The 13,526-nt window shown below is 38.4% G+C and overlaps 2 protein-coding genes across 3 annotated transcripts; both read right to left on the reverse strand.

Moving 5' to 3' along the window:
- Positions 1 to 3,077: 3,077 nt before the first annotated feature.
- Positions 3,078 to 9,073, reverse strand: LOC103956034 (ethylene receptor). 2 transcript variants are annotated; one of them, XM_009367968.3, is made up of 7 exons: positions 8,866 to 9,073; positions 7,290 to 8,229; positions 5,256 to 5,624; positions 4,853 to 5,119; positions 4,622 to 4,749; positions 3,847 to 4,044; positions 3,078 to 3,715 (listed from the first exon to the last, which is right to left on the reverse strand). In XM_009367968.3, exons 2-7 carry the CDS (start codon positions 8,199 to 8,201, stop codon positions 3,358 to 3,360), a joined length of 2,232 nt encoding a protein of 743 aa, XP_009366243.2. In that variant the 5' UTR covers positions 8,202 to 8,229; positions 8,866 to 9,073; the 3' UTR covers positions 3,078 to 3,357. The 2 variants fall into 2 exon arrangements, with proteins under 2 accessions (XP_009366243.2, XP_009366251.2); XM_009367976.3 differs by having other exon boundaries at positions 7,290 to 8,240.
- A 1,151-nt stretch (positions 9,074 to 10,224) lies between these two features.
- Positions 10,225 to 11,521, reverse strand: LOC103956025 (salicylic acid-binding protein 2). Its single transcript, XM_009367960.3, has 3 exons — positions 11,083 to 11,521; positions 10,863 to 11,000; positions 10,225 to 10,722 (listed from the first exon to the last, which is right to left on the reverse strand). The coding sequence occupies exons 1-3, from the start codon at positions 11,458 to 11,460 to the stop codon at positions 10,441 to 10,443; spliced, it is 798 nt and encodes a 265-aa protein (XP_009366235.2). The 5' UTR covers positions 11,461 to 11,521; the 3' UTR covers positions 10,225 to 10,440.
- Between the last annotated feature and the right edge of the window lie 2,005 nt (positions 11,522 to 13,526).

Below are 13,526 nucleotides of genomic sequence, written 5' to 3' on the forward strand. Positions count from 1 at the left end.
GTTTTATATGTTGGTGCGGGAATTGTATCAAAAACATGAAATGACAAAGAGTTCATAGAAAGTCTATAGAGAGTCCTACTTGTATAAATCCTAACATACTTCTATTATTTGGATAAAGCCCAATGACTAGGCTTTACATACGTAAATTTATTAATTATAGTTGACTTCACAAATTTTTCGTTTGTGCATGGTCAAGAGCGTCTCCAAGTGAAATGTCAAAAATGCCACATAGACATACAATATTAAAAAATGGCAACAAACACTCTCCAATCGAGCCTACATTTTCTTACGTTACCACTGAATCAATTGAAGGCAAAGTCTTATGTTGTCAAATTTGACAGTAGCTGTTAAATTTATTTAATAAGTGATGCAATATATAATAAGGTGTTGTTGTATTTCCAAGTATTTGATTGGTTGTCTCAATATTGGACTCCACAAAGAGATGAAAAAAACATTATAAAATGACATTATTATTTAACTTATCGAGTGGAGCAAAAAATTGTATGACCTGTCAAGTTGCCACATAAGCCACCAAATATCTTGTAACATCCCACATCGACCAACGGAGAGGGGGTGATGTGCCTTATATGTACATGCCCACCTCCATATAGCACGAGGCCTTTTGGGAGCTTATTGGCTTCAGGTTTCATTGGAACTCCGAAGTTAAGCGAGTTCGCGCTAGAGCAATCCCAGGATGGGTGACCCACTGGGAAGTTCTCGTGTGAGTTCCCAGAAACAAAACCATGAGGGTGTGGTCGGGGCCCAAAGCGGAGAATATCGTGCTACGGTGGTGTCGAGCTCGGGATGTGATGAGGGCCCGGGCCAGGATGTGACAATAGGGCATAACCTTCACATGATCGTTCACTTCCCACACCGCACGCTCACCTTGGATCCAAGTCTAGTGACATCCTATCGTACAGACCACAATAGGTGGTTCTGACTCATAGGTGACCCGCGATTCATTGCACAACCTTCATGTGATCATAGCACTTGAGCGTTCTTATTTACACCCAGCATGTCGTACAAACCACATTAGGTGGTTCCGACTCGTGTGCAGGCATAGGTTGAAGAGCTATAAGTTCAACCATACAGGTCACGTTAGGTGACTCCGACTGTCATATTATTTTACTTTGATTTTCACACCTAGCTTACATATTTCAGTGTTGAAATGTTATAACATGGCATACTTGGTTTTTACTACCTTTGTGCATTGTTTTACGTATATATGTAGTATTATTTTCTGGAAACTATACGGGTTTTACACCGAGGGGTTATAACATTTTCAAAAGGTTTTTATTAAAACTTTATTTTTAAGCCCACTCACCCTTGTTTTCGCCACTCCAAGTTTTAGCTGCTAAATTATCGTATCAACTAGAATTCTTGGCGAATCTCAGTATAGGTGGCTACTTCTGAGGGTATAATCCTTACCCACTCTATTGTACTTTACTTATGCTCTGGCGTCGCGTGTAAGATGGGTTCATTCTCGCTCGCAGCGCACTCTGTATTTAGGCACTTTTAGTTTAAATTTATTCAATTTTCCACATCACTACATTTTATGGCTTCGTTACCTTCCAAGTGTCAGCCAGCACAGCTCGATGCGGAGTCCTATTGGACATTTCGGGTCGAGGTGTGTCATATCTTTCCCTTTTTTTTTTTTTTTTTTTTTGAACAAACGATATTATTTATACTAAGGAAGAGTTGGTGGGTTTAGCCTCGCCACCAAATATCATTTTTATGTTTAAAGTTGGACATCTCCGTTGGAGATGCTCTAAAATAGCTTTAATTACATTTTTGATATATTTAATTAAATGGAAAGCTAACAATCCTCTTGGTCACCTTCTCACATCTCCTCATATTTACCTGTATTCTACTAGCACTCAAAACTAAACAATTTTTTTTTCTATTTTTTTTCTTTATTTTCATCATAAAGTGCCCCTCATTATGTTCAAACTGATGTAGGCCTGTTCTACTGAGGGAAATTGGCTAGAGAGAATAAAAGGGAGAGAAGGGCTTGAGGAATTTTGTGGTGATGATTTATCACCCCATTTTGCATTTATTTATAGTGCTTAGAGAGAGAGAGAATCATTGCTCTTCAAGTAAAACAATTACAACTAGAAAATTATTGAAAAGATCTCATAGGATCCTACACATAATTTACTAAGATTTACACAATCACACTCCTAATAAATTTAGACATCCAACACACATATTTAGTGGAATTTATTGTAAAATTCTATTGAATTGGCATGTGCAAGTATATTAACCGGTGGGGATGGGATTTTCAGTTTTTTCCCTTTTATTGATCTAATTTCTAGTATGTTTTTTCTTTTCAACATCTAATTTTTAATATGTCGTTGCTGCCTATATTTTTTTGTGAAAATTAATTTACCTATTTTTTTTTCCCGATATGTAAATTATTGTACATGCAAATATAGGTAAGTTAACGTACAAATGTTGATGCATTAATAATGTACATGCAAAACTAGGCAATCCTTAGTCAAATGCAGGTAAATAATTTAGCATACCGGTAAAGTAGTGAATTTACAAAATATAGACCAATTATTTTACATGTACGTAAATTTTTTATTTTTTATTTTTCGAAGTGCTTAGCCGTTGATAAAGTAAATTTTATTGTGTCTCCATTTGAAGCGGATGCACAATTGATGCATTGTTGAACTCTTAGAAGAAGTCCCGCACCCACAAAATAATGTAATCTTCACGAAATTGAGACGCCTAGAGTCCAATACCATGAAAGCAGAAGGAAATAGGGTTATGAAATCCGTGATGAAATCGACGACTATAGGGAACCATTTGGCGTCAAGGAAGTCATCGCAGTCCAGTTCCGGTCTATCATCGATTGTTGGAGAAGACAAGGAACCAAGAAGAAATCGGGTACGTCGAACATCTTTGAAGCATGAGTTGTATGATTTTCGGCATTTTACATTGATAAGTGATTCAAATTCGCCTTTGGCGAAAAACGAACCTAAGTCCTCTCATTTACAAGTGCAGGAAAATACCACTAGACCGTAGTACAAGTAGAAATAGAATCCAAATTTAAGCAACTGAGAAACCATGCATAATTTGCAAACTATGTATTTCGATATATAGAGAAAGATTAGTGTTGGCAGATTATACAAATCAGTTATTGTTTATTTTGCTTCTCTTCTGTGACAATTGCACAAGAAGGGTACACCGAGACTGCTCTTCACAGGCCAGCGCCATCATCCCCCATTGCTCTGGCTTTATTGTGTGCAACAACGCCTCGTTCTGTGTATGCGATACCACAATCGCTAGAGGAAGCTTTCAATTTTCCATTTCCCTTGAAATCTTTCCTCTGCTGCAGTAATGTTCCTGTCTTTACATGGCCTCGAATAGGACTCGATGCTCTAACAGTTCCGATAAAACACTCCTCATTTTATCAACTGAAACCGGTTTTAGTATGACTCCATCCATACCAACCCTCATGCAGTTCTCTTTTGTCATCTTGTCTATGCTTCCAGTAAGTGCTACTAATACAGGCCGTTCATGACGTTTTGTGAACCTTTCATGTATACGAACAGCAAGTTCATAGCCATCTATACCTGGCATGCACACATCCATGAACACCACCTTGTGCTCTTGCGAAATTACGTGCAAGAACTCATCAATTGAGCTCACAGTTGTTACATCACATCCTAGGTGCACAAGAAGTCCCTTTGTCACTGACCTGCTGACCCTGAATGATTAAAAGAGCGGGAAAAAACAGACAGCACAAATGACAACATTAGCCTATTTTAAAAACTAAATGTCGCTGGAGGGAACAACGCATCGAAAAATTACGAGTAAGAAAGCTGGCTAGTTACTGACCCATTATCATCCATAACAAGGACTTTCAACCCTGGAAAGTTTGTTTGAACATGATTTGCTTGCAGCTTGGGTGCAAAAGGCTGCTTAGACTCATTTGAACGCTCTGGAAATCCGAGTTTCACAATGAAAGTGGCTGTGCATCCCTTGCCAAGACCTTCACTTTCAATCCAAATATGCCCTTCCATAAGATTTACAAATCTGATCACATCATACAAAACAAAATTGCATTACAATTGCAGATAAATATATCTCCTAGTAATATTGATTCAAACCTTCACAAAAATTGAAGGCTAAAAAAAGGTGTAATACTTATACATGCTCAATGCACACTTTTCTTTTTCTTTCTTTTCGGGAAGACGACAAATTCAGTCCCTGTAGTTTGTCACTTTTCACTATGGTCCCAATGGTTTCATTTTTGCAATCAAATCCTTACGGTTTTGTTAGTGCTAGCAATGAAATACGTATCAGATATTCTAATGATTACAAGGACAGAATCTGCACATGCCACACACATGCGAGATTATAACGCTAATTTTGTGTGCATGTTTAAAACTTTAGAGCTCAGTGATAGTCCACCATGCTATTACATATAACCACACTAGAGATTTAGGGATTTGGATGTAGTGAATTGAGGATCAGAATAAAACTTCATAAACTACATAGACCATAATTATAATTCACCCTTTATCTATTGTCGTTTAGTCGGACTTTCTGAACTAAATCAAGCAGAATATGGCAAAACACAAAAAAAAAAAAAAAAATAAATAAAAAGTACCTCTTACAAATTGCAAGGCCAAGCCCACTACCACCAGAATTTTGAGAAGCTAAAGTCTGAGTTTGAGTGAATTTGGTAAATAGATTTGGAATATCCTGAGGATTGATTCCTGATCCTGAATCTTTGACCTACGCCAGAAAAAGAGAATGTAAAACACAATACTAACTTCAAATGAACAGAATGTTCTTCCAAAAGATGGACAGATTCAATCAAGTATTTGAAGAAACAAACCTGTACACGCAGATAGAAGTGATTATCACTCTGCACTGGAAAGAAATCAGGAGCCCGGAAATCTCGTAAAGATTCTGATTTTGCAACATAAGCTGTGATTGAGATGCTCCCTTCTTTTGAGAACTTCACAGCATTCCCAACAACATTTAGAATAATTTGCATAAGACGCTTTTCATCACCTATGGCATACACTGGCAAATCTGCAGCTATATTCAATGCAACCAACAACTTTTTGACAGATGCAACAGGCTTAATTAAATTATGAACCTGCAACGGAAAAAAGAAAAAAAAAAAAAAAAAAAAAAAACTCTCTTATTGATACAAACTGCTACAGAATCAATGGAAACCATGCTCCAACGAAATCCAAAATAATTCTTTAAGTGGCCAGAACACAAAACCATACCTCTCTGAATATGGAATGGAGGTTAAAATTTGCTATGTCAAGTTGAAGGCTGCCATCTTCGAGCCTTGAAAGATCCAAAACATCATTTATAAGGGTAGCCAATAGGTTGCTGCTCTTTAATATCGTTTCAACCATGAGGCGCTGCTCAGGTGTCAGATCAGTTTCCTGCAGCAAAGAAGAAAGAGCAATAATTGCATGCATGGGAGTTCTCATCTCATGGTTCATAACAGCCAAGAAATCATTGCGAGCACGAATTGCAGTTTCCGCTTCTCTACTGGCCAGATCAAGCGCAATATTCTGCTCCATAAGGAGATCCCTTGCCCTCATTGACTCTTCTAATATTGCAGCATGTGACAGAGCAACTGCAACCTGTTTACACAAATCAACAACAAGAACAAGTAAATGAACGCTTCTTTACATTATAATTTATAAGCATGGTATATTATTACAGAAAGCAAGAAACAGGTAAAGAACATCTTTAGATAGGCAATCTGCTCTTGTTATTTTAGTGCCCTTAAGTTTTGCAAAAATCGCACTTTACTACACTTCTTTTTTTTTCGTCTCACTTTCATACCTAAAGTTTGATTTTTCTGCCACTTTCATACTTTTGTTAGTCATTCTTTTAACTCATTCATTAACTGATGACGAGGCAGTTGTGGCCTACCAAAAATGTGCTAAGTGCAGTTCAAATTAATTAAATATTAATTAATTATAAAAAGATATGAAAAAATGTCTCCGACTCCAGCCCCACTCCATTTCTTTGAAATCCCTCCCTCTCTCTCTCACTCTCCTCCAAGCCCTCACTCTCCACTTTCTCAGTTACTCCTGCCGAGGCCATCTGCGACTGGTGGTTGTGTTATCTGCGAAGAGTGTTAAAGCCAAGCCAGTTCACAATGCACAATGGCTGACCACAAATCCAATTTAACCCAAGTTGCAACCCACGACATCTCCTGGCCCAAGAAACATGCCCGACACGCTTTATTTGTCAGATCTGTGAAGTTTTTAGCTCCCATTACATCTGCTTTACCAGCAACTGCTTTTACGGCCAAGGAAATCCCCGGTAAGGCTATGCACGATGATGACCCTAGATGCTTGATTCGGGTCTGCGAGTTTGGTCTACACTTGGTTCCAACTGAAATTCATTACAACTTGGCATAAGTGAGTTTATGAGGCAATCCCTGGGACTGAGAACTGCAACAACCAGTCAAAACCATCCAGATTCATATCTAAAAATTTGAGCCTCTGGGGATAAAAGGGGAAGAAAATATTGGGCTCTTCAGCTACAATCTAGTGAGAAGGAGAATTTACAGAGAGAAATCCAGAAAGAAGAAGGGTTATGTGAAGATTGGGAAGAATGGAGGTATGGGTGCAATGGTGGGGTGGCGTTGTCTGTGGTAGGAGTCGAACAGAGGAAGGGGGACAGAAGGAAGAGATTTTTTTTTTTTTTTTTTTTTTAACTTTTATCAACGGATTAAATTTTAATATTTATTCAATTTGTCACTCCACGTGGCAAATTTGGTGTGCTTTTTACCATGCCCCATCATCAGTTAACAGAATGACTAACAGAAGTATGAAAGTGGCAGAAAAGTCAAACTTTAGATATCAAAGTGTGACGAAAAAAAAGTAAGTGTAGTAATGTGCGATTTTTGCGAAACTTAAGGTAGGGAAGTGGAAATTACCCTTTTATTTTTCTCTCTTTGATAAGATATTTTTCTGTTTAACTTACCCTTTCTATATGCCAAGTAATACAGCATTCAGAAAAAAATACATTTCAACTCCGAGGATCAATCAAATACAATATAATAGGTTATTAGATAGAACATAAAACATCGACAAAAGAATGAACCTTTCCATAAACAAACATTTTTTCATGTGACATCATAGGTACTTAAACATCTTCAAATGTGGATCAGAGGCAGAGCAACAGAAAAAAACTGTATTTTAAAATTCCGTTTAGGGATTTGGATGTGGAGAGATTTATTACCATTTTCATAAAGATTGTACTTAAAAAGATAACAGGTTGTGGTTTTTTACCTGATCAGCAACTACTTCAACCAATTCTAACTCGTGAACATGCCATTGCCTTGCACTGTCTGAGGGAAGCATCAAGACCATCAAAGCATAGCGTTTTGTTGAGAGCTCTGGCCAGTCATTAATTTGGAAGTTAGAGAGATGTAAAAGGGGCACACGAACTGCAACAACTTCCCCAGGAATGTGCTTTCCTGCAAGTTGCCTCAGTCGTGCCACTGGAGAATTAGGTGATATTTTTACTGCACAGTTGCTACTAAATACTTGATTGACCACAGGAAGATGAATGGGCACAGTATATCCTACTGGATTCTGCTGATGGAGTGTATAGGATAGTTGAAGCTCTAACCCAGTACGCGTCGGCATCCACAAGGCACACTCTTCCAATGCCAGAGTTCTACCTAACTCGACAAGTGTAGTTTTAAGTATAGTATGTCTATCAAGAGTGCTTCTGATTTCATGGGTCAACATCCTGACATGTCGACCTGTTTCCTCCTGTGTTCGAATAAGACCCATTTCTCTATCAAGCTCTGCAGCCTTGTTCTTCAAGAATAGTTCTCTAGTTTTAACACTCAATAAATCAGGTATAATATGTACAAGCATAAGGGCAGTTGCACATGACACCACCGCAGTTAAAACCTTAGCTGTGGTCATTACTATGGCCACAGTTCTTGAATGCATGTTGAACGTCCATAAGTTGATAAGATGAGTCGCCCCACACAGTACTATGAAAGCACCAAACTGTACGAGGACCCATCTATATGGAAACACTGCAGATTTCTTGACAAAGTAGATCAACTCCAGAGGGATGGAGAAATAAGCAAGCGCAATAAAGAAATCCGAAATGTACTGATATTTCATCAGCAATTCATCTGCCGGCCATTGTGGCTCAATACAGTTGCATGCCTCCATGATCATTGAGCCACTTAAACGAATATTACTTGGTCTGTTACATGCCTACAACATATTAACCGTCAAAACTGAAGCTACTAAAAAAATTTGAAAGGAAAAACAGCACTAAAACTAACCACCCTGTAGTAATAATTTCAAAAGATATTTCTATAGGACATATTAATGATATAACAAGTGAGCATTTCGCAGATGCAAACTAGGCAGCATTGAACTTTCAACGTTTGATTGTTTAAGGCAAAGCAATTTCTATTAAAAAAAAAAAAAAATCAATTAAACAACACGGAAATTTCTGTCTAGAACTCATGCCCAATAACTCAACCCTTTTCAAAATACAACCGAACACAATTATAGACAAAAACGAAGAATGAAATTGTACCACAATCCGTGATCATTAAAAATAAATACATAAACACAACTAGAAAACCACATTTATGATTAATCCCTTGGGATCCAGTGACCTAAAGAAAGAGCAAGGATCCTACCACACATCCAGCAATTGACTACCAATCCATAAATCCCTAAATTCTCAACTCTGTGATTCCAAAAACTCCAAATGAATCCCTCCTCTCAATCTTCAAGAAATTTTAAACTTTAATCTGCAAACCCAAGTTTACGATCTGCCCAAATGCACTAAATTCTAAGATTTCAGCTCAAGCAAGTGAAAACCCACCTAAGAAGTGAGAAATGAGCACAGAAAGCGAGGGGGTGGACTGACGATTGACTGTCGGAGAAACACCGACCGTCCGGGACGGCAGGTCAAGTCGGAGCCGTCGAACTGAAATCGCAAGCAAACACAGTGCGACGATCCAGCGCAGGAGAGGAGACGTCGGGCTGACTAGGGTTTTGAAAATTGGGGATGTAGACATCCATTACACATCCATATATTCACTGTCGCGTAGATGACCCAAACACGCTGCGTTTTGGTATTATTGCAATTTATTGAATTTCCAAAATAAGAGGATGGGCGGTTTTAATATATTAAATTTAGTCAACTTAAAATCTGAACCGCTCGTTTTTTGGCGGGTAAGAGGCTTGAAGCCGTTAACTAATATTCTATGCCACCGTCGTATGAGACCTCTATCTTAGCAGCGCTCTGCATCTCCATAACCTCACCAAAACAAGCACTGGCAACTCCGTGCTCTCCTCCTTACCACCACCGCTGTCGGCTCTCACTCGCGTCCCTTCACTAGGCTGCTGCCGGAATTTTATACAGTTGAGGATTTGGCTATTTGATTCAATCCCCAAGTTGTTAAATTTGGATTCTTGAGTGATTTTTGTCTTCAGACTACTCTACTTGGGGATGTACCTGCAGGGATTTGGAATCAACGAAGAAAATTTTAGCGAGCGGGATGCTTAATGAAGATGATGTGCTGGTGGCTTCGAATTCTATGAGTTTGGGGCACATGAAGAATGACGAAACCATCGGAAAGTGTTTCACTCCATCTTATAAAAGGATGTTGTTCTCTGGACTGAGATGATCATGGGTTTTTTCGAGAATGGCTGACGGGGACAAGTTCGTTTATGTAATGTTCCAGGAGTTTTGAGTGCTTGAAGCTATTTTCTGAGATAGAAAAGCATGGTCTGAAACCAGACCAAGTAACATTTTATCTATGCAGTGAGCTTGCAAACCATGCTTGGTTGAAGAACGAAGGCTAACGGTATCACACCTGGGCCTAAGCACTACCCTTGCATGGTTAGTTTGTTTGGATGCTGCAGAGGAAGTTTAATGGAAATAATCTTGGATTGTGGAGAGCATTACTAAGCTCGTGCAGCAGAGCGGGTTTTAAATTTAGACTCACAAGATAATGCAACTAACATCTTGTCGAACCTCTATGATGCTGTAGGAAAATGGATAGTTAGATTAATGAAGTCGAAAAAGGATCCTGGACTAAACGGGACTAAATCAGAGCAAGAGGTAGCTGAACCACTGCACTGCATCCACGGAAGCGTGGTAAGATCACAAGCCGATGAATTTGATGAACCGATTTGATACTGCAAAGTAAGTTATAGAATCATGAAGCATCACCACTTGGATTCAACACCATTTATTCCTTTTGTTCAGTTTTAGAATTGATACAAACTCTTTCCTGCTGTCGGAGGAAAAAGCGACTGAAATACATTTAAACATTACGAGGATTAACATGGTGCAAACTGCAAATTCACGGAGTAACACGACGTTTACATTCATGATGGCCAAACTTATTCTCCTAACAAGTGGCCTAAAATGTAGGCTCGCTGATATATTTTAAGCATACTTTTTTGCAATCTCCATAAGTGAATTGGATAGTTCTTGAGGCTTCGAAAACATTGGCATATGATCGGCACCCTTAATCTCCACCACATTTTTAACCCCGCTGTTTGCAATCATCCGTCGTTGAAATTCCTCAGATTTTATCAAATCTTTGTCGCAAAGCACATAAACTCGTGTAACTGACCCGTATCCCTCATTCGAGAATTTCTTCATCTTAGCCGTTTCTTCACGAAAGAAGAAACACTTCCTTACTAAACTCTTGGCAAGTTCCAGATCCTTTAAACACACACAACGTAGTTACATCAGTTCAGGAAATATATATAAATACATGGACTACAAGCTTAATACAAATACTAATACATCGATTTTCATGATATAATTGCAGTTCTCTTTGTGTGCTTGTGAGAGCAAGATACCTCGATCGGGCTGAGTTGATAGAGCTTCTCTTGTAAGAACTTGGGACCTAATAATATCGATGTCAAGGGTTGTTCGGCGCTTCCAAATTTCTCAAAGCGAGTGTCCAACCATGAGTCTGCCGGTAACTTTTCCATTATCTTTTCACACGGAACAAAACAATTTTCAAATTAACTTTGCTTGCTGTTAAAATTTCTAATAGATTAAAGAACATGCAGATACCTGATCCATAATATAAGACGGCTGGTGAGTTGTGTCGGGCAGAGACGCAGTCACGAAAACGGCGGCAGAAATTTTATGTGGGAACTTTTCCATGGCAAGGGACAAGTTCATGCCTCCGAGACTATGTCCTACGAGGATCACCTTTTCTTCCGGACCGAGCGATTCTATCAACTCTAACAAAGGCTCAGAGTACTCAGTCAGCGAGTGAACATCTTGTATCGCCTTCATGTTGATGCCCGAAGCTGCGAGGTCCAGCGCCGTGACTCTGTGACCACCGGACTCGAGCTTCGGTTTGATCTTGTACCAGCACCAAGCCCCATGACCTGCGCCGTGTACTAGAACAAAATGCGCCTTCTGTTCTCCGTTGGATCCTGCCATTTCATCTGACGATTGACTGTCGGAGAAACACCGGCCGTCTGGGACTGCAGGTCAAGTCGGAGCCGTCGAACTGAAATCGCAAGCAAACACAGTGTGACGATCCAGCGCAGGAGAGAAGACGCCGGGCTATATAGGGGTTTGAAAATTGTGGATGGAGATATCCATTACACATTGATATAATTCACTGTCGCGCAGATGACCCAAAAATGCTGCGTTTTGGTATTATTGCAATTTATTGAATTTTCAAAATAAGAGGATGGGCGGTTTTGATATATTAAATTTAGTCAACTTAAAATCTGAACCGCTCGTTTTTTTGCGGTTAAGAGGCTTGAAGCCGTTAACTAATTTCTGTGTTACCGTCGTATGTGACCTCTATCTTCGCAGCGCTCTGCATCTCCATAACCTCACCGAAACAAGCGCAGCAACTCCATGCTCTCCTTCTTACCACCACCACCGTCGGCTTGCGTTCACCTTCCTTTCATGAGCCTGCTGCAGGAATTTAATACAGTTAAGGATTTGGCTATTTGATTCAATCCCCAAGTTGTTAAATTTGGATTCTTGAGTGATTTTTATCTTATAAACAGACATGATTTAAGACATGATTTAAGGATCTCCAAGATTCATGTAAAGAGTATTCAAATAGTCTTGAATAAATAATTTTGCAGAATCAGTTTTGAATAAATAAAAGTATTCAAAACTGATTCTGCAAAAATAGTCGATGATGGGTTAAGCATATGGCACATATTGATTTTGTTGGAGATGTGGGGGCTAGGTTCTACTAACAACCGTAACCCTTAGGAGTATGACTGGTATTTTAAAACATTGTTTCTATGTTTTGCTGGCTAGGCTTTAGTTGGTTTTATATTTTTGTCTCTCCTTGATATGTTTGAAAACTCTTGGAATTTCTTGAAATACAGTTAAAGTTTTCGTTTCTATATATAAAGCTTCCTAAATAAATAATAGATAATAATCCATATCAATTTGCATCAGAGCATGTGTAATGGTAGGTTCAAAGTCCTTGCGCTAAAGACGAAATTTGGCTCCCAATTTGATCGGGATAGTGTTAGTCATATACTAATTTTTACTTCTCACATATATTTTTTAATTTTTGGCCATTCATTTTAATAAATTGAAGAAGATCAATGATTAAAATTTAACACCAGTGTGTGGTAGATAAAAATGAGTATGTGAATAGCATTATCCTTTGATATTATTTGTAAAATTTAGTATTTTAAATGTTTTATTGTTCTAATCGTGAGAGGAGTTAGAGGCTAAAAAGTGTTAAGGTGTCTCAGGCAAGAGATGGGGCTAAATTAGCCTAGGCTAGTTGGTCACACCATGTTGCATACAAAAGTAGTATAAAAATGTGATCTCCTTTATTTTTGTATTTTTTTGAACTAAAAATGAAAAATAGTTACCAAATAATTTTTTGTTTGCAGTTTTCAAAAAGAGAAATGATTTTAACGCATCATTTCTCACCTTATACACAGCCATTTAGTTTCGTAGCCGTTAGATTGAACAAATAGTAAAATTAACGTTCAAGATTCATAAAGGGTATGCACAAAGTAAAGAAAGGTATACAAGAATCACTACCCTTCCAAAAAAATGTGAACTAAATGTAAAAATATGATTATCAAACGGCCTTATAGTTCGAAGCTTTGAGTTTTTAAGTTTCAATTTGTGTATTTATCCGACATCTCTTCCACATCATTTATTTACTCTTCATTCTTTTGTTCCATGTATTTCCACACAGCGTAAAAACAAAAGTCAAACACGAATTTGATATCTAACGAAGGATTTGGATCCTCTCATGAGCCAATAGAGAGGATCCTCTTGATCAAGCATTGTGGGCCGTTGGATAAAAATTCAACGGTTACAAATATAGTGGTCCCTTTAAAGTTATGATAATTATAGTCGTTAGATGAAAATCCAACGACCCACAATGCTTGATCAGGAGAATCCTCTCCATTAGCTCAGGAGAGGATCCAAATATTCAAACGGATTGCCAAACTTGACAAACAATAGGGCCATAATTTCAAGGGCTTCTAGTTTTCTTCTTCCAATAA

The sequence above is a fragment of a genome, unplaced genomic scaffold (assembly GCF_019419815.1).
Source record: "Pyrus x bretschneideri cultivar Hongxiangsu unplaced genomic scaffold, Pyrus_bretschneideri_v1 Contig8, whole genome shotgun sequence".
Lineage (NCBI taxonomy): Eukaryota > Viridiplantae > Streptophyta > Magnoliopsida > Rosales > Rosaceae > Pyrus > Pyrus x bretschneideri.